Source organism: Lissotriton helveticus, chromosome 7 (assembly GCF_964261635.1).
Source record: "Lissotriton helveticus chromosome 7, aLisHel1.1, whole genome shotgun sequence".
In the NCBI taxonomy this organism is placed as follows: Eukaryota; Metazoa; Chordata; class Amphibia; order Caudata; family Salamandridae; genus Lissotriton; species Lissotriton helveticus.
In genome coordinates this window covers 1,089,585,534-1,089,606,866 of record NC_136068.1, presented here as the reverse complement: position 1 = coordinate 1,089,606,866, position 21,333 = coordinate 1,089,585,534, and the positions used below count along the sequence as shown (strand labels likewise).

The window sequence follows — 21,333 nt, the reverse complement described above, 5'->3', positions numbered from 1 at the left end:
ATTGAGGTGCACACGCTGAGCTGAGTGGTGTCCTAATGCACCAATGAGTGCCATCCGAATGCACCAATGAGTGCTGCAGGTCAAGATTGAGCTATTCTGGGAGAGCTGTCCTCAGTCCGACTACTGCAATAGCAGGACGTGCTTTGATTTCCAAGCATTGCACTACCTTACATGGGATAGTTTTAATATACTTTATATACACGAGTCAGAGATGTAGCTCCTGCGCAGTCCATGGTTAATTTTAAGTTTGCTGTTCTGTTTACGGATTTCTGCTAGAATCGACCGAGTCTCTCTTTTAACAGGCTGTTTTTTTATCCTTTGTAATGTTTGCAACATGCTAAGTTGCGGACTTTATTTTGCTTCTTCTGGTCAGTTGACTTTTCTGCAAGCTCCCCGTTTACATTAAGAAGAGCTGCACTGCGGTTCCTCACGCGAGGAGCTAGGGGTGCATTGAGATTGTGAGGGGGTAGGGGTGGACCTGTATACACGAAGGACACTAAGCTACAGGGCCTCACAGATCATACCCCCTGTACCCAAAAGCCCAAGTTATAAGTGAACTCTGATTCCACAGAGGGTAACAAGAAGATGATGCACCATGGTACTAATGAGATTAAAGCAAATTACACATTGTTGCCAAGTGGTGACATGATAGGCACTGCACTTTCCGCCAGCCAACTTCACTCTAAATACTGAGATTTTTGTTCATCCTGTATACTACAAATCTCAAAATGCAACTGCATTTGCCTATAAAACCAGGACGCCTGGATTCCTGTCGGATTAAAAACATGAGATGGGCCACCGGGCAGCCGTCATCAGCAGACGGTTCTGTTCTTCCTGAACACCTCCCCTACAGTCGCAGCAGGCACTGGTCTGGTTTCTGAAGGCTGCTTCCATAAAATTTTTACGGCCTGCGCTTCCACTAATGTTGCCTGCTGTTAGCGGACGTGCCTGTACTCCTGATCCCACTGGATGCCCTTTCATTCAACCGTTGATGCTCCATCACGGGGTTGGCGGGTGGAAACGCTTCTCATTGTAGTGTACAAGTGTACCAGCTGTTACAGTCCCAGTCTCATGACCTTGACCAAGGACCTCAGTTGGACCTCTGCTGACCGCTTGTCCTGGAAGGGGATTAGTTTCCAAATTACCTTATTTTCAATATTGCAACTGAAAAGCAGCGCAGTCGCGAAGGTGAAAGCAACCGTGCTAGGTTAATTAGTAACCTGATCCAGGAATGCAGCTGGCACACTGCTCGCCGCTGCTTGCTCCTGAGACCCATAAGCCATGGGAGTGAACGTTTACAGAAAAGGGGGGACATACCCCCACCTTTGGCCATTTGCGGGCTTTCATTTTTGAAAGCCACTTGCAATGGCCAATGAAATGTGTGGGTGTGAACAAAATCACACTGAGAAGCCTCTAGGAAGTTGGGAGTGCTTACAAGTAGCCTCCCTATAGAGCAGCGCATGTGCGCTGCGCTAGGCTCGACCAAAAAAGCACCGGCTCCTGTGCTTCTTTTGGGAAAAAAATCCTAGGGTGGGCCAGTAGAGCGAGGGGGGCACACCGTGTTTTGTGGAGGTGAGCAGGTGGCCTCCCTCACTGGACCTCGGTGAGGCCCTGGAAATCCTTTCCCCTGGGGCTGAGGTAAAAAATGGAGGGCAGGGTTGCCTGGCCCTCCTCCCTGGAGCCTTATTAGGCCTCCGGGACCCCATCCCCAGGGGCTGAAGTACATTAAAAAATAAAAAGGGGAAGGGGCATATGAGAATGGGCATATGGCACCCCTCCCCTAGCCTCTAAAGACCCCGGGAACCCATCCCTGGGGCCAGCTCAAGTACTCTACCCTAGGGTGCCTACCCTTGGGACAGAATGGTTTCCCTGCCCCACACCGATACAGGCAGATAAACATATGTTTTCTACTGCCTGGCAGCAGCATTTTTAGATCTCCCGCCAGGTAGGAGCAAATATGCCTCCAGCCTGGTAGGAGCATTTTTAAATTTCCCATCAGGTGGGGTTAAGCATACCTTCACTTAATAATAGCTTGTCTGCTATGTAAAGTACTGCAGTGTAAAACTGAGAAAACTTACCTACAAAGTAATTACTCCTTTTGGTGCCTGTAGCATATTGTAAACTAATTGACACTGAAATCACACAAAAGACAAGCCATGCAGTGGACTGTTGGACCAAATATTACAGGAGCCTTGGTTACTGGGCAAAGCAATGAGAAAGCCAAAATAAGAGGTTTAATCCAAAATGTGGCGGCCTTTTGAGGCATTTTAGGATTTTCTGCAATGACTGTACCTCTGCAAGGCTTGAAGTCTTAGGCTTTTTCTACAGGCCATTCCACTGTTCATTTTGTCTTTACTTCTTGTCTCCCAAAAAAGGTTAAGAATTTGGTGGGTATTAAACCAGGGGACACTTAGTGAATTCTTGCACAGGTTCCACAATTTGAGCGGGTATGAAGTGAGAGTTTCCCTATACTCCAGAGTGCGGCTATGTGCTCGGTGTGCATGGTAGCTGAATTCTCTTATATACAGTCCGTACACTCCCTTCAGACTCCAATTTGTATGTATATATTTATGCGGGAATGCATGATTTTTTAGTAGAGCGAACTTACTAGACCTCAACAAAGCGCTGAACATGGGCAGGATATGATTCAGATTGTAATGATTGAATGGACATGAACCCATACCACCCATTATTCTACCTCTGCCCCAGATGATGTTCCTCTCCTATCCTGAAGTGAGTGTCAAACATATTCGGTTTATTTTATTTATTTATTTGAAAGTTTTATATAGCGCGGACAAGATCCTTGCAGATATCAGAGCGCTTTACAAAGAGAAGTACATGAGGGAGCATGGTTAAACAGATAAAGCAATAGGTCAATAAGTACAAATTGGTGGCAACTAAGCCCAAACATGAGTACAAAGTAGTACAAATAGGCGGTACAGAGCCAGACCTGTGAGTAATAAACAGTTAATACAAATAATCAAAAGGGTCAAACATGTAGTATAGATCGGTACAGAGTACTAACAGTGATCAAGATAGTAGTTCAGGTGTATTTAGCCATGAGGATAGCTTTTACTTCCTTTTTAAAGAGTGTGGTGGGAGAGATAAGCCTGGTTTCGGTCAGGAGAGAATTCCAGATCCTAGGCGCCATTCCCGAGAAGGAGCGCTTATATGTTTTTTCCTTCCGGAATCTTCGAGGTTTCAGCAGAAGATTGTTTGTGCCTCTGGTGTTTCTAGCTCCTCCAGAGATTGTCAGTTTCTGAGCGAGGTATCCAGGTGTGTTTAGATGTACCGCCTTGTGTGTCATGCAGGCGATTTTCAGATGTATTCTAGCTTCAAATGGCAGCCAGTTCAGGGATTTCAAGTCACGGGTAATATGGGAGTGTTTCTTTGACCCAGTGATGAGTCTCGCTGCAGCGTTTAGAGAAGCTCCTAGCGGTGCTGTTGTAGTTAGGGGGAGTCCGCAGAGGGCGATGCTGCCGTATTCAATTCGAGGGATGACTAGTGCTTGTACTGCGGTTTGGAAGTCTTTGGCTGGGAGGAGAGGTTTAAGTTTCCTCAAAGTGTTGATCTGGAAGTTTGCTCCCTTTGTTGCCTTGCTGATATGTTGCTGCATGTTCAGATTGGTGTCAAGTGTTATGCCTAGGGATTTTGCTGAGTCCACGATGGTGGGTTGGACATTGAGTGCAGTTAGGTCTTTAAGCCAAATTTGAGTGGGGGAGACCTTCGCTGGAGGTGAGATCAGAAGGAACTCTGTTTTCAGGGCATTGAGTTTGAGATGATTATCGGCCAGCCAGGATTGGGTGCTTCTGATCGTTGAGTTCAGTAGCAAGATGTCCTTGGGGGACTGTAATTTGAGATAAAGTTGGGTGTCATCTGCGTACATGTGAAAGTGTACATTGGATGCTTGTAGCAAGGTGGTGAGCGGTTCCATGACTAGGTTGAACAGAGTTGGGGAGAGAGAGGATCCTTGGGGGACACCTAGTGTTACGGGAATTGGCGAGGACATCAGGTTGTTGCTCTTGAATTTCTGTGCCCTGTTGTGAAGAAAGGAGGTGAACCACTTGAGAACAGTTCCAGATAAGCCCATGCTTGTTTTTAGAAGCTCTAGTAGATTCTCATGTTTAACAGTATCAAATGCCGAAGAGAGATCAAGGAGGATGAGGAGGCAGGTGTCGTTTTGGTCTAGCATTTGAAGAGCGTCGTCAATTATGTGAGTCATAGCCGTTTCTGTACTGTGCCCTGCTCGGAAGCCTGACTGGTGCGGGTTGAGGAGCTCGAATTGTTCAATGTGTTTAGTCAATTGTAGTTGTGCGCATTTTTCCAGCAGTTTGGCGAGAGTGGGAATATTGGTAATGGGGCGGTAATTGTTGAGATCAGAAGGGTCGGCTGTAGGTTTCTTTAGGAGAGGTGTGACCTGACCAACTTTTAGTGAGTCAGGTATGCTTCCTTGTTGGAGGGAGCTGTTGATAATTTTAGTCCAGAGAGGGATAAGGAAGGGGGTGAAGTCTTTTACTGCTGCAGCAGGGAGGGGGTCCGTGTGGTGATTGGATGGTTTCAGGGTGCTGAGCAGATTGCCAATTTCTTCTTCTGAGTATGTGCCAAAGGTTGACCATCCACCCCTTGTTGTAAATATTTTTGTCCACCCTAAGCGTGGAAGGGTATACTCAGACATGAGTCCCTTGCTCATTGCACCATCAGGATTCAAGCAAGCCGGGCCGAAGACGGCTGTAATGCCAGAAACCGGTCCCCGGAAGCTTGTTTCCTTCCCAGTGTAAGAATTGGCTTTTGTAGTCTGGTCTGCCCTGTTCCCATGATGCACTGGGCCAGGGACAGACTAATTTGCATACAGCCAGGTTCTGAAACTGGGATGGTGCAATGAGCTAAAAAACGGTGTTGGATCTAGCCCTGATCTCTTGACTGGGTGAGAGTATTCTGCTTAATTCAGAGACTCTGTCCCTCACCACCCCTTGTTGTAAATATTTTTGTCCACCCTAAGCGTGGAAGGGTATACTCAGACATGAGTCCCTTGCTCATTGCACCATCAGGATTCAAGCAAGCCGGGCCGAAGACGGCTGTAATGCCAGAAACCGGTCCCCGGAAGCTTGTTTCCTTCCCAGTGTAAGAATTGGCTTTTGTAGTCTGGTCTGCCTGTTCCCATGATGCACTGGGCCAGGGACAGACTAATTTGCATACAGCCAGGTTCTGAAACTGGGATGGTGCAATGAGCTAAAAAACGGTGTTGGATCTAGCCCTGATCTCTTGACTGGGTGAGAGTATTCTGCTTAATTCAGAGACTCTGTCCCTCACCACCCCTTGTTGTAAATAAAGGTTGACCATGTGGCATTGTTTTTAGGTTCAGTGGCTGCTAGGCACTGTGGTTTGGAGTAGAGGCTTGCGTCAATGAGGAGATCGCTCTTTATGTTGTCAGTTTTTTGAGAAAAGAAAGCAGCGAAGTCTTCACAGGTTGGTGCCTCACGCGCAGTGATGAGTGGTTGGGGTTGATCCTTGGATTGTGATCTGATTAGCTCAAACAGTTTTCTCGGACGGTTTTTTGCTTGGTCGAGCTGGAGGCTGAAGAAGTCTGCTTTTGAGCGTTTTATTTTCCTGAAGTAGGCATTTCTCTTTCTCTTCAGATCTTTTAGGTGCATTGCCGAGGGAGCTGATCTCCAGGTACGCTCTGCCATTCGCATGTCTCGTCTATCTTCATTGAGTCTCCCGTCGTACCATGGATTGGGAATTTTTGTAGAGGCTCTTTTTAGGTGCAAAGGTGCAGCCTCATTAATTATAGAGGTCATAGTGTTGAGATAATGGTCAGTCAGTGTTTGAACGTCCGTATCGCCTGTCGGTGGCAGTAAGACATTGCACCTGTTCGGGGGCAAAGAGCCTGGGTTGAGTCTTTTCATGTCTCTTTTCCAGACTTTTGGCTTGGATACTTGAGCTGGGTTAACTTTAACTTTTTCATTGATAAAGAATGTGACAGTATGATGATCTGACCAGTCACAGGGTTGGATGGAGTCGAGTTGGATAGATTCCTCTTTGGAGATGACCAGGTCGAGGATAGATCCTTTCTCGTGGGTCGGGCTGTTGCATATTTGGGTGAGGTTGAGGGCATCTAGGAAGTTTTTAAGACTATTTACCACCGCGTCCTTGCGATCATTCCAGTGGAGGTTGAAGTCACCAAGGTATATTTGGGTGAGCTGTCGTCCGGAATTGGTTGAGATCATATCCATGATTTGTTGGGAAAAGGTGAAGTTGTCCCTGGGTGGGTGGTAGATGCGGTGAAGAGAACATATCGGTTTGCCCTCACTGATAATGTCAAGGCAGATGTATTCCCAGGTTGTTGGGGATGGTAGGGAGGTAGAATTGACTTTCTGAACAGAGAGGTTGTTCCTGTAGATGCATGCGATTCCACCACCTAATTTGCCTGCTCTGTCTAGCCTGATAATGTGGTAATTGGGAGGAACCAGAATGTCCATTATAGGTGTCGAGGATTCAGTTAGCCATGTTTCGGTCAGGATGATTAGGTCAAGGTCCGTTGATAAGAGGAGATCAGCAATAGCGGCAGAGTGTTTCGAGGCCGATCTACAGTTGAGGAGAGTGCATTTGAGATGAGGTGTGTTGAGGGTGGTGGATGGTTCTAGAGACAGAGGGACTTTTCTAAGGTTATTGGGGATGGAGAGTCTGCTGTTTAGTGTGGGGGGTCTAAGGGGATTTGAGTGTATCGTGGGAATGTTGAGGTGTGGGGTGGTTATGTGATTTTGGGGGGCTGGGTCGTAGGAGCGGAGAAGGGTGAGAGTGTCGCGGTCAGAAGTATTGTTGTGGGTGCGACGAGGGCGGTTGTTGCGATTGCTAGCTGGGAGTGAGGACAGGTTGGGGGAAAGTTGAGTGAGAGAGTTAGTCGGGAGAGTGTGGGACCCGTTGGGCGGGGAGGTGTAGTTGTGTGAGGGGGGGTTGTAGGGACGGCGAGGGGGACGAGGGCAATTGCTGCGCCTATGGGCAGCGATTGACGCCCGGTTTGGGGCGTGTTGAGTGAGGGAGTCAGCTGGAGGGGTAGGGGACAAGTTGGGAGGGGAGGTGGGTGCTGGGTGTATGGGGTGGGTGGCGAGTAGTTCCTTGATGTTGTGTATGTCTTCTTTGATCTGAGTGAGGGTGGCCATGATGATGTCCATCGTGGGGTAGGTGGTGGAGGGGGGGGCTGCAGTCAGAGGCGAATGGCTGCCCAGGGAATTCGTGTGCAGGTGGGAGCGTGGGCTGTTGTTCGAGGAGGTATGCGTTGTGTTGGTGACCAGGAAGGTGTTAGGGAGGAGAGATGTTTTGGGCGGGAGGGGTGTGGATGAGGTAGGGAGGAGGTTGGTGGTATGAGTGCGGGCATTGGTGGTAGGCGAGGGGGTCAGGGTGTCTGCTGGGAGACTGATAGTCGTGGTGGGGGAGCAGGAAGGGTAATGGGGGCTGAGAGTAGGAGGGGAAATGGGATAGGGTATGGTCCTGTTGTGGGGAGGGGGAGTTAAATTAAGAGAGGAGGGGTGCTTTGCGTGATTGGTTAGAGGGTAGTGGGGACTGAGGATGGGGGGGATGAAGGGGGGGATTTGTCGCAGTGTGTGTTGTTCTGGTGCTGGACTATGTTAGGTGCGTTGTGTGTGAGAGCTGTGCTGTTAGGGGTGAGCGGGGTAATGATGCCCGCTGTAGGTGTGAGAGGAGTGTTGATGGTATGTGTGGGGGTCTGGGAGTTGGTAAAGGAGGTGGGGGTGTGAGTGGAGTCTGGGAGGGCACGATCTGTATCTGAGTTTGAGGAGTGTGTTACAACTGCAAGGTGCTGAACTGGGATAGAGGGGTTGTGGGTGGGAGATGGGCGATCAGGGGTGGTAGGTGTGTCCCTGATTGAGGAGTATGTGGCTGTGAGGTCATGAATGGTGGGACTGGAGGGGATGTGAGTGTTGGACCTCGAATGGGAGAGGTGCTCTTTGAGGATGGGGAACAGGTTGTCTAGCAGTTCCAGGTTCCTGTCTGTGGATTGAGCTAGGACAATCCCGTTATTGTAAATGGTGATGGTGGCTCTGCCTGGAAAGAGTTGGGATGGTGTGATGGAGAGAGTTAGGCTGTGAGCGGATTTCCTGGTGGAGGAGACGGTGAGTAGGGTGAGGAACGATTTTCTCCATTGAGCTCTGCGTGCGGCATGGAATATGATATCAGTGTTCAGGGATCCATTGACCGGTGAGAAGTAGGTGTCAGCAAAGGGTGTTTCAGGGTGTGACCTAAGGAAGTTGTGTTTAAAGCGTTTAGCGGCTTTTTTGGTGAGTGACGGTGGGTAGTTGATTTTATATGTGTGATTGCCGATAAGATCCATGTTGTGATGATGGTTTAGGAAGGAATGGGGGAATGCAGTATAGTGGTATACATGTGCAGTGGAATCAAATACATACAGTAGGTTACACAGTGCAATAGTAGTACTAGAGATCGCTCAGCATAGCCCAAATGTAAGAGTGTGCAGAGAACCATATACATACAGTAAGTTATAGAGTACACGAGTGGCGCTAGTGATCAATCAGCATAAACCAGGATATGCGAGCGTGCAGTCTAGCAAATACCTACGATATTAAAGTATAGCAAATACATACTAAATTACAAAGTAGAGCAAGTATGTTAGCCATACAAAGTACCAAAGTGAAGTAAAATCCTGGGAAAGGGTACAGATGCACGTATCAAGTTACGTGTGCAACCAGAGATATATGGGATAGTAGTCTGTGCCTTAGAGAGAGGAGTGAAAATGGATGCAGGTTGTGTAGCTGTGCAATAGTGCAGGGTACATTAGAAGTATATTAAGTATGAGGTAGCGGTCTGTGCTTAACATGAGAGCAGGTATGAATAGGAGTAGGTTACATTAGGTGTATATTAAGTATGAGGTAGCAGTTTGTGCGTAACAGGAGCGAGAGGTAGGAAAGGGAGTAGGTTACGGAAATGCGCAGAGTAGTGCAGAATACAATTGTAAGTATAATATTGATAGAGTATAGGGAAAGGATCCAGATACAACAATTTGTGTGAGTCAAAACTCCAAAATCGAAAGTGACATTGGTTGTCAACCCAAAAAGTATGAGGTAGCAATCTGTGCATTTACAAATGTTCAAAATACAGGTAAAAGTGGCACTAGTGAGGAACCCAAATATATGAGGTAGTAATCTGTGCGTTATAAATGTTCAAAATACCGATATAGGTATAATACTGCAATGATATGCAAACACTCTGTCACATATAAGGTAGTAATCTGTGCAATACAAATGTTTAAAATAAAGCTAGGAGTGTAATAATGCAATGATGGCAAACACTCTTTCATATATGAGGTAGCAGTCTGTGTATTACAAAAGTTCAGAATAAGGCTAGGAGTGCAATACTGCAATAATACACTAATAGGCAGACATTCTTTCATATATGAGGTAGCAATCTGCACTAAACAAATGATCAAACTATAGGTAGAAGTATAATACTACGGGCATAGACCGGCATTCTGTCCCACTAGTCTAAAATGCTATAGTTCAATAGAGACTAGACTAAAATGGTTCCTCTCATTTCACATCTGACCCCACTTCCTGCTGTCTTTTTCTTCCTTCTAAGGATGGCTTTCCAAGAGAGGCAACTACAGAGGAGTTGCAGGTTGGGACCATCATTACCAGCCAGACGCAGTCCAGGACAACCCTTCACGACCTTCTTGATACCCTGAAGCTACTGGAGGATGAGCCAGAGCTTCCCGCAGAGACCAAGCCATATCAGAAGGATAAATATGCCTGGATTGATGAGGTACATCCAAAGCTCTGCTGTTTAGAGAGAGAGATGTCTGCCCAGGGCCCCTTAGAACAATCGGCACTGGGATCAGTTTACTGCATTCTTTCAGAACTTGGGAGTAAAATATGTGTTTAACTGCAAGGTACTCCCATTTGTGATGAAATCAAATCTTTATTTGCAGCTAGTAGTTCTTTAAGCTTACAAAGAATATTTGTACACTCATAACTTTAAAATTCCTGTCTCCAAATTGGATGCAATAATAATGGATCATCCCCAACCCTTTCCTTGGCGCACTGAATTGCTAAGTTCTCCGATCTAAACATACCACAGCAGCGGTGTGGATGGAAGTAGGGAACAGTTGCCTTTGTGCTTCTGTTTGTTCCGATCAGTAAGACAGAGTGGGAACCAGTAAGATACCTTTTCTGGCAGCTAAATCATGAGTTGGGAGGAGGATGTGTATCCACTTCATTTAATTTTCCTGGCTGCTTCTTGGTGCAGCTTGCTGAAGATAAGCAGCATCAGCACACTTTTACTGTGTGATTCACTTGCAAACTGAGATTACACACCGCTCTATCCAGGAAGTCTGTTGACCACCTAAGTGACCAGTATTAAACATACTCTGACAATTCTTGAATACACACAGATCTCTTCAGAAGGTTTCTTAACCCTTAGCTACCATAAAAACTAGATGTTTTTGATGAATTATGTAAGCAGAACAGCTTTATTATCACATTGTTCCATTTTACAAATGTATTTGGGGGCAGAGTTTGTGTCTTCCCATCTGCCATCCCATTATTTGGCTCTGGGGTAAAATGTTTCCATTTACAGCCCTTATGGTTGTGATTATTGCATCTGTTCTATCATTACTCTCAATCTGATTGTTTGTAGTGCTGTTCCACTCTGCTTCTTGTTGTACTAATAGCACACTACTTTCTGTATCTGGGTAACCGTAAGATGGTTCACCGGGGTATTATGTAGTTATGTCAATTCATATATAATCTTCTAGACCACACTAATACTAATGCTAAAAACTATAGCTTATTTCTCTTACCCTTGCGTAAGACATATCTGCTGTGGATCTTGTCCATCTCCCATTACTTACCAGCCAATAAACCCTTAAGCACAAAACATATCTCCACCTTGTTCAAACGGCACTATTCAAACTTCAGACCTCCCACAAGTACCTAGCTAGAGAGATCAGGTTTGAACAAGCACAAGATGAGACATTTTTTGTAAGTGACATGATAAATATGGAAGATTGCTTAACACTGTAAAGGTTGACCTCTACATGTAGATTACATTTGAGGACTAGCAAAGTGAGGGTCCTTTGTTGATCACACCTGTCCCTCAAAAAAGGAAGTGAGCATTTAAGAGCGGATCATGAAATATAATCTAGTAAGTGACTTGCTAAAGTCTGACCGTTTAACTTTGCATCTGGTCTCCTTTCTGGCACAATTGGTTCCGGCTACCATTTTGGTCCATCCCAAGAAGGGTCATGCTAATGATAACTACTCCCCAAACAGGCCCATTCCGTTGATTAATACTGATCTGAAGATTTTTGCTAAACTGGTGAATAGGTAACAACTAGTCTTGTCACATCTTATTCATCCCGACCAATGGAGCTTCATGCCCAATTGGAGCACTAGCCACTGTCTGGGTCAATGCGACGCTTGCCCGCAGCCACGAGGTGACCAGCCCCTTTGTGCTTCTCTTAGTTGACTTTAATAAATCGTTCAATACTGTAGACTGATCGTACCTGTATCGCGTCCTGCAATATATAGGCTTTGGCCCTAAATACTGCATATACGTTCAGCTGTACAAGGCACCGTCTGCTCCAGTCCTAGTCAATGGTGCACTCTCAACCCCCTTTCCAATTCACAGGGGTGCCAAGCAGGGTTGTCCACTCTCTCCTCTTCTCTTTGCATTGATGATAGAACCCTTGCCTTTGATTATCTGTTGCAGTGCTCAGGTGCTGGGCTGAAGATGGTGAGAGGTTATGAAGGACAGGATAACCTTGTAAGCAGATGACGTACTCCTCCTACTGGCCCATCCACAGTCTTGAGGCCCACAGGTCCTACATACTTTGAGGATCTTTGAAGAGGCTTCTGGCCAAACTGGCACAAATCCTTTTTGGTTTTTCTGAGGGGCTACATGGCAATAGTGAGATGACTACATACCACCCAATCCAGCAGCTCAGCTTGAAATATCTGTGGCTTGATATATCGCTCGTCCCGGAGCTTGCACATTATCTCAAACTTACCCCCCCTGCTAGCAAACACTAAACCAGCCTTACACAACTGGTCCAGCCTTCTGAACTACCTATATGACTTGCAAAGCTTCCCACTCTTGATCTCCAGTACTTAGCTTAAACATCGCAATGGGATGTTCCGGATGTTCCTTTGGGGAGGGCGTAGTTCAGATATTGCCTGGGATAAATGCAGATAGTCAAAGTTTGACGGGGATAAGGCTAGCGGATGTTAAGCTTTATTACTGGGTGTCCCAGCTCTTGGTTATCAATGACTAAATGAGTGGGGGATGGAGTGATTCCGCATACTGCACAAAGCAGGCCCTACTGGGCCTATACAAGTTCCTGGGATTACTGTATAAAAGCCCCATCCCAGTTCACACTTTGGGACCTACAAGAGTGGTGCTGGTGTGCGGTCCTCCACTTTATACAATGGGACCAAAAACAGACACAGCAAACACAGCTGTGGACTGGCCATTGTGATACCAAAGGGGATGTTGGATGGAGCGTTTGAGCAAATCAAGCACTCACTCCCAGTCAACTGATCTGGGTTTAATCCATCACCATTCTTTAGCTCACTCCAACACCCCGTTCAGACATGGCCATATGCAAATCAGTCTGACCCTGTGCCTCATGGGAACAGTCCAGCCCGAACTGCCAAGCCATGTCTTCCCTGGACCGGAAACAAGCATCCTGGGACCGGTTTCGGATTCATAATCTTCATCAACCAGGCTATCTTGAATCCAGTGGTAGAGTGTGCAAGGGACCCACGTCTGGGCATACCCTGCCAACTTAGGGCGAACAAAGCGAAACCAAAGGGGATGATGGATGGAGCGTTTGAGTAAATCAAACACTCACCCCCAGTCAACTGATCTGGGTTGGACTGGCCATTGGCTGACCGCATGTCCTAGCAGGAGGATTTTGTATACTGGGACAAGATCGGAATTACAACGTGTGGAATGGGGCCCACATAAGAACCTTTGCCGAACTTCAGAAACACTTTCAGCTAAGCCTCACCCAGCTCCATAAGTACCTGCACACATTGGTTGACACTGTATGTTCAAGCATGTAACCAGGTCTTTGTTTTTTTAGATTTGAGTGAAGGGCGTCCTGGTTCATTATACCTCTTATGCTCCCTTTTTTGTGAGATGAACACTGTTCGGGCATTTCCAAATTACCCATGTAAAGCCCCCTGGAGGCACAACTGCTGATGGACAGCTTGGGCTGAGGCAGTGTGTTCAAGATATGTTGCTGCCTTGTAACTAATGCACCAGACAAGTTTGGGCACCTAAAACGAAAATGGGAGATATTGGTGGGAGAACTTGACATCTCAGACTGGAGAGACACTCAGATCGCCCTTGAGAGATCCCAATATCCTCCAGACTCGGACTCATCCAACTGAATATGTTACATCATATAGGAATGAAAAGAGGGTGCATATTTCACCCAGTTCAGCGATTCGGATAATTGTCCATTGTGCCTTGCCATTTCCAATTCGACAGTTGGGGATATACACAAGTCACCCCTGTGCCCATTCCACCCGCCCCATTTCTTATTCCATTTCTTGGGCATCCTCACGATTTATACAATCTTTCTCAACAATCATGCCAAAGTCTGGTCGATGGCTAGTCTACTGCCCCCCATTTCATTGTGATTGCTCTCTTGACTTACGTGTACCCTAGTGTGACCAACTGCTGTTCTACTTCTGTGAGGTCAGTCTCTTCCGAAATATTGAGAAGCCCCTGCGGTGGTGTAAGTGTTAGCTGCTTCTCAATTGCATCCTGCTTGTTTGTCGTTGCCCTGTCCCATATATAGCGTATGTGTGGACATTCCCATATAGTATGATAGAAGCTAGCCTCGTGATGACATCCGTGTAGGCATAGAGCACTCTGTCTAGTTCCCATTTTTGCTAAGGTCACCCTAGTAAGATACGTTCTATGGAGAATTTTTTATTGGTTTAGGCGAAAATGAAGAGTGGTGGCTGCTTCCCTTGGGGTCATCATTGTCTTCTGCCAGTCGTCGTCCTCAATATGGCCAATATCGGTCTGCCACCTATCCCTCAGGGCATGAAATGAATCTGGCATGTTGTTACAGAGTTTGCTATACGCCAGTGATATAGCTTTGTCCGGAATGGGCTCAGAGAGCAGTCGGTCCTCCAGGGGGGACGATTCCGGCAGATTACCTAGGTCTGGTAAAGCTGTTGTAAGTGCGTGGCGAATATGCAGGTAGTGAAATATCTACCCCCTGAGCCAGGTCACGTTTCTGCTGTAGTTCATTAAATGTAAGGACTTTGCCTTTCTTTACTAAATGGCCTATTGTGGAGATTCCGATTGTGTCCCATTTATCAAAGCATAGTTGGTAACACAAGAGCCCAAGTTGTGAAGTAGACCATAGTGGTGTGGCCTGAGTCAATACCCCGGTCCACCCCAGCCGTTTAGTTACCTGATGCCAAATTCCGACCGTCTGTGCAGTAGGGCCCATGTACCTCCCTTTCCGGATTTTCATATATAGAGCTCCTAAGCATCCCTCTCTTCCCATCTGGTATATGTCTAGCATGTACTCTGGGTCCATCGGAGAGCGGTATAGCCAGTGATTTATAGCCACTAATTGCGAGGCCCAGTAATAAAGTCATATGTCTGGATGTGTGATCCCTCCATCATACCACCCCTTAGTCAGTTTTTGCAGAGCTATGCGAGGCGCTCCCTATTCCCATAGAAGTGATCGGACCTCACTTTCAATACTTTTAAAATAGGAGTCTGGGACCTTATAGGGGCATTTTTGAAGGATATATAAAAATCGCGGAAGCGCCATCATTTTAAACAGGGCGGCTCTGCCTAGCAGAGAGAGAGGCAAAGATCTCCAGTATTTAACATCATTATGCAGTCGCTCTAGGGGAGCGGTTAGATTTTTATTATAAAAAAGGAGGGGATCCGGTGTAACATAAACCCCTAGATAGCGGAATCCGTCAAGGTCTATTTCAATCTCGCATCCCGAAGGAAGCCGGAGTACTGGACCGCGAAGGACAAACAGCACCGATTTGGACCAGTTGATGGCATACCAGGAGTATTTGCCAAATTTGAAACAATATTCAAGAGGCAGTGCATTGAGGCATACAGGGTCGCTAGATATACCAGGACATCTTCCGCATATAGCGAGATCTTATCTTTGTGACCTTCTGCCCATTTCAGCTTTCTAACTGAGATGTCCCCTCTCACCCAGAATGCCAACGGTTCAAGGATTAAGGGGAAAATCAGGGGGGATAGGGGACAACCTTGCCTGGTGCCTCTGCCCAGTGGGAACACTCGGGACGTGCTGTTGTTAACCGTTACCTATCCCCACAAGTCTGTATAGAGGAGCCTAACCCACCCCAGAAACTTCGGACCGAACCCCAGGCGGCCCAGCACCTCTAAGAGATAGGGCCACTCTAGAGTCGAACACCATGGAAGCGTCTGAAGAGAGCAATACTGTATCTTCCTCTATATAGGTTTGGTGCCCCAGGACATTGTGAATGCGGCAAATGTTTAGGGCCGCGTTTCTCCCGGTCATATAACCAGATTGGTCAGCATGGACAAATGAGGGAATTATTGACACCAGGCGGGAGGCGGTTTTCGAATGACAACAATAGAAGCCAGATGCTGTTCGTCCGGTAGAACCCCTTTCTCAAGGCTCTCCTTGTACATGTTGCGAATATGGGGCGCAACCCGCTGGGCCATGGATTTAAGAAATTAAATAGGGACCCCATTGGGCCCCATTGCCTTCCTGTACTGGACACTATATATAGCTTTGCATATTTCTTCGTCTGTCAAATCCTCTTCCATAACAGTTCTTTCTGACTCTGACAGGGTGGGTAAGCGCATATCAGACAGCAATTGATGGGAGTCCTCTGCCATATACGTAGTGGAGGAGGTTTAGACTTTTCTAGGTGGTCAGCAAATGCCTCCACAATGTCTTGTGGGTCAGAGATCTGTCCCGCTCCGCTTAAGGTCAGTTTGGGTACCTATCGTTCTCCTTGTTCCCGTCTCTCCAGCCAGGCTAGCTTTTTTGCTGACCTATCTCCTATCTGATAGACCCTATGCTGCGTACGCAGTAGTCTAGCCTGCATCTTCTCCCTCTTCAGGGCTTTGTATTCGAGCTGCTTGACAGTCAATTGATGCAGGGTGTCCTCACTGGGTGAGGTGACATTTAGCACCTCCAACTGCTGGAGTACACACTCCAGCTGGTAAGGTGCTGATTTTGTTTCGCAACATACCCCCTTTTAGCGCCATGGCTTGCCCTTTTATTACCGCCTTATAGGCTTCCCATATAATCTGTGCTGTGTCCACGGAGCCGACGTTTTCATTAAAATAGTGGTCCATCTTTGCAAGCAGAGTCTCTTTTTATGTCTGGAATTCTGAGCAACCAGGGGCTGAGGACGATCACGTTACGATGCCGTATAGTATGATAAGTAAGCTCAACGCACACTGGAGAGTGATCTAAGATGCCTCTTGGGAGACCACGTGGATGACTAAAAAGTCCAATATCCACACGGTGTGTGAGAAAATAATTTATGCGGGACATGCTCTTGTGTGCGTTGGAGTTTTAAGTATAATGAGTGAGGTCTGGCTGTAGGGCATGCCACACATCTGTCAGGCCCATAGCTCCGGTCAAGTCCACCATCTGTGTATTCGGCTGTGTCAGGTGACGTAGGGGACGTCTGTCTCTTTGGTCATCCATAGGCATATTAAAGTTCACCCCCCCCCCCCCAAATTAGAGTTCCAATGGGGAGGTCTACCAAGATTTTCCCCAAGTCCACGAGCACCTCCCTACCCAATGCGAGGGGAAGATAGGCCGAGACCACATTTAACGATTTCCCTTCCCAGCTGGCCCCCAGAACTGCAAAATTCCCTGAGGGTCTGCCCAAGTGCGGGTGCTAGTGAGTGCAAGACTTTTTCGAACTAGAATGCCAGTCCCCCTTGAGCCTGAGGAAAATCCTGCATGGACCAGCAGCTTGTAACCCCACCGCGTGAGGGCCTTAAAGTTATTCCTCACCAAGTATGTTTCTTGCAGCAATACAAGATCAGGGGCCTGTCTCTTGAGATATTACAACACAACTCTGCGCTTTATCTTGTCCCCCAACCCAGCCACGTTAGAATGGACAGTGATGTTTCCATCTGAGTTCCCGTCATAGTGTATGCGCAAAGAGCATGTGAAAACCTATGGGCACCTTGTGAGGGGCAGCCGCTATATTCGGGACCAGGTGGGTCGACATGAGAGGGCCTTCATGTACAGTTTGACTAAAGAACCACTTGATTGCATACCTGATATTTGAAACTAGAACAGAGGCAACTGAATCGGACTTTCGACATTCTGTGATGAAAAACAAACATCACCACACAAACCCATATGACTAGCTTACATACCAAGCATATTCCACACCCAGCTCCCCACTCCCTGAAGCTACCCCTCCCCCTGATACCCAACACCCCCCTCCCTGTCCCCCTGCCTGTGGATTTGGAACTCGCCACTCCCAAACATGGCAGAGTGCCTGTTGCCCCTCCCCCCATCTAAGAGTGCCTGGACTACAGCCACTAGCCCTCTCCACTAAAGGTACCTGTTTTGCCAAGACAATAGTAGTCGTGGGTGGCACCCAGACCCTGCTTTCGACCATCATCACAAATGACAAAATGTTCACAAATGTCCGACATCTGGAAGTGCCCAAGTGGATCGGCTAAGCTCTTCCCAGAACAATGAGGCTAGTCCAATGAAAACAATCCCCCCCCCCCCCCAAGAATCACTTATCTGTGATCCATGAAGTCTCCAGCATGTGTCAGAGCCCTCTCTTAATTAGCTTCGAGATGTCGAGTCCGTTGCTGTACTTTGGGAGTTCTCCTGGGGCCCCCTAGGAGGAGCTGGGATGTCGTGCCTGGATCCCCCTGGTCGCCCTCTATGGGGTTTTTCTGCTCGGCGCCAGTCTTCTATCCGGTCCCAGACCTCCTCTGGTGTAGAGAAGGACCAGGCTTTGCCTTCATCCTCGACCCAAAGTTTACACGGGACACACGATAGCATATCTCACCTCCTTATCCTGCAGTGTCTTTTTCACCGCTAAGAAATTGCGTCGCTGTGTTTGGACTTTTTGGAAAAAGGAGATAGGGCTGTCGTCCAACTTGATTGGTGGATTTGCCCTGGCCGTTTGAAGGATGACATCTCTGTCCCTAAAGTAAAAAATTCTAGCAATTATCGGGCGGGAGTAGCCCCCGGCCAAGGTCTCCCACCTGGCACTCGATGAGCACGCTCCACGGAGAAATAGTTTGAAAGATTCTTGGGTTGGAGATGCTTCAGTATCAAATCGTCCACAAATCAGTCGGTAGCAGGACCTTCCGTGCGTTCCGCTCACATTATTGCGCCGAGCCCTGCCTTCATAATCGTCAAGCTGTTGCTCCATCTTTGCTTGTTTATCTTGCAATTGAAGTACTTGTTGCTTAAGTGTGGCAGAGTCTTTATGAAGCTCTCCACTTCTTTTACTGTTGTCCGTTTTCCAGAGATCGGCTCTGATAAGGGAGACCTCCACATTCACTAAATCAATACGGGATTCAAGAGAGGTGCGCACTCCATCGATCGCCACCATGATATACTGAAGCGTCGGTTCGCGCTGCGTTTTGGGGGAGTCCGACTTGCCCAACACCTCTTGGCGAGTCAGCTGCCTCTCTTCCCCCGTTTTATCCCAGGCAAATTTCGCCAGCTTGCTGTGCATTGTACTCTTAGTTCCCCTTCCTCCCGCCATTGCCTGTGCTAGCAGGTGTCCTAGGGCCCTGTGACTGGGTTCCGACCTGCTACTCTCCACTGCCTGCCCAAGGGACGAAGCCCATCAACGGCGTGTCTGGTTTCGCAATGTCGCTACCCCCAAACTGCACCAGCCTACTTCGGCGTTGTATTGGTAAAGGTAGTAGGGGGTGTCATCACCCATAAGGTTGACATTTCGTGGCAGTGTAGAAAGAGGGCGTGCACCACATTCAGCTCGCCGGTACTGGTGAAACTATACTCTGGCTGCATGAGTAGTACCAAAAGTCAGGCTATTGCTGTCTTTCCTGAGTCATGAGGTGCCTTCAGTCTAAGTTGAGATCTTCTGCTTGGGGGAATAATGGAGCCGTCACCAGTGCCTGGGCAGTGAGGCCTAGGGGCCAGCAGATACTTGTACCACTGGTGTAGTCAGGGGTTCAGCAGGGGGGGGGGTGTAACACCCTCTAGCAGGCCTATATCACCACCAATGATGCCAGCCGTATCCCCAGTGGCCTTAGGTAAAAAGAGTCAAACCCCTCACCTCCTTCCGGGCTGTCCAGGCACGGGCCCCTCTTGTTAGGTCAAAGTAAGCGCTGTCCCCCCGGAGCCACTTCAACACACGCAGCAGATATCAGGCGGCAGGCACCTTGTGGGACACACTCTTCCCCCTCACTGGCACTGCAGATCTATGATATTGGACAGAGCTGTCCGGCTCACCCGTGAGCAAAGTACTCTGGTGCAGTGTTCATTCAGCAGGGCTATGCCTTAGTCCAGGTCCACCCGTAGGCCAGTCGCCAGGGCGTCTGCCCTGTCCTTCGCACCTTCCAGGCTGCCGTTTCCGGAGGGCCCAGCTCCGCTGCTCGCACCCCGGGCTGTAAGCTGTATGGTTGTGCTCACCTTTGTGCCGACGTCCCACTCTGTGTTGGTTAACCGCCGTCAGTCAAACATTTTCTGTAGTCCCAAGACGCCACAGCCTGGCCCGGCACTGCAGCGTTCAGGCGCACTTCACCCCGCACCTCGTGGAAACAGGAGAAGGTGCTGGTTTCTTGGCCGCCGGGACTTGGGCTGCCTCCACAATACTCTCGCCACGGCTCCTCAGTGGGAACACTCACGATAGTCAGCGTCTCACACGGCTCTTACCAGGCCAGTTCTGGCTGCATTGTCCACTGCCGCCATTTTGCAGTTGTCACCGCAGCAGCCCGGGACCCTCCCTCGACTCCGAAACCACTTGCACACGGAGTCACTGCCTCACCATGGATATCCACACTGCAGGGTCGGGTTCTCCGCTCCCCAGAACCGTTTCTTAACGGCAACACCAGGATATATGACCAGATTAATGATATGGGCTACGGAGCCGCTTTAGTGTGCGGCCATTCCCTCTGGCTGCAGGCCACGCCCTGCCATCGTTAGTCTTTAAGCTGTAATGGTGTCATCCAGTTCGGCCCTTTGGAGCAGAGTGACCTAAGGCGGGGATTTGTCCTTAAGGAGTGGGCTGAAGGTTTCATAGGACTGGGGATTAATAGCTTATAGCTCCTGCTAGTAAGCGGCGAATGCCTCCTATCGCCTCAGAGGTCGTAGTAAATTGAAAGTATTAAGAGGCTTAGGGCGCGGATCTCGCTAAAAGAACAATTGATGGACAGAATGCAGAACAATGTCATACATTCAACCCAGTACAGAGATCTGGGCCTAAATCCATCGTATTTTTGCTCACCATGCCATTCCAGTTTGGACCCAGCCATATGCAAATCAGTCTTGACCCTGCGCCCAATAGGAACAGACAAGCCTGAACTGCCAGGCCTCAGCATGTTAAAGTATAGGGAAACTGTTTAAAATGTATTCAACTCAAAATTAAATATCACAAATATTTTCATGTTCAATATTGATGTAAAGTCATGTTTTACTTTAAATGTAGAACAAAATAGAAAAATGCCACAGCACTATTACATTTCTTTTGAATGAAAGCTTTAGTTAATGGAAATAAATTAAATTAATATCTTTCTGCAGTTTAAATCAAAAAAATACATTCCCAGCTGAAGAAAATACATTTTTTTATGTGTAATAAGAATTATTAAACATCTCGCCTCGGTGCCACTCTAACCATGGGGTCCCACTCTGCAACTCTGGGCAATAGCTTGCTTAATCTCCACTCCGGCCCCACCACCACCGGGGATGCCTAGCTTCACCTTGGGGATGCCCAGTAAAGGGACCATCTCACAGGGAAAGCCAGGACGGGTTCCCCAGTGGTACAGCACTGGGACGCTCCAGGGTAACCACGCGCTCTATAAATCCAACATTCATTCATTCATTTATGTATCAAATTAATGTAATTATTTTTCATAAGATTTAACGTTACATTCGTGTAGGTTGATTATGGCGGTGTTTGGGTCTTTGGTGAGGGAGAGGATTAGCTGGGTGTCGTCTGCGTAGGAGATCATGTTGAGGTTATGTTGGTGTGCGATGGATGCGAGGGGGCTCATGTATACATTGAAGAGGGTGGGGCTGAGTGATGATCCTTGTGGTACGCCGCAGATGACTTTGCTGGCCTCTGATCTGAA

At 47.8% G+C, this 21,333-nt stretch overlaps 1 protein-coding gene across 2 annotated transcripts in view; it reads left to right on the top strand.

The window, feature by feature from the left end:
- The window catches only part of CEP131 (centrosomal protein 131), a 441,974-nt gene that overhangs the window by 155,030 nt on the left and 265,611 nt on the right, over positions 1-21,333 (top strand). The window contains exon 13 of one of the 2 annotated variants that reach the window (XM_078654173.1): positions 9,610-9,792. The exons of the other annotated variant lie outside the window; for it this stretch is intronic. Within the exon in view, the coding sequence (XP_078510299.1) occupies positions 9,610-9,792 (183 nt within the window). The remainder of the gene's footprint in view (positions 1-9,609; positions 9,793-21,333) is intronic. 2 annotated transcript variants of the gene reach the window in all.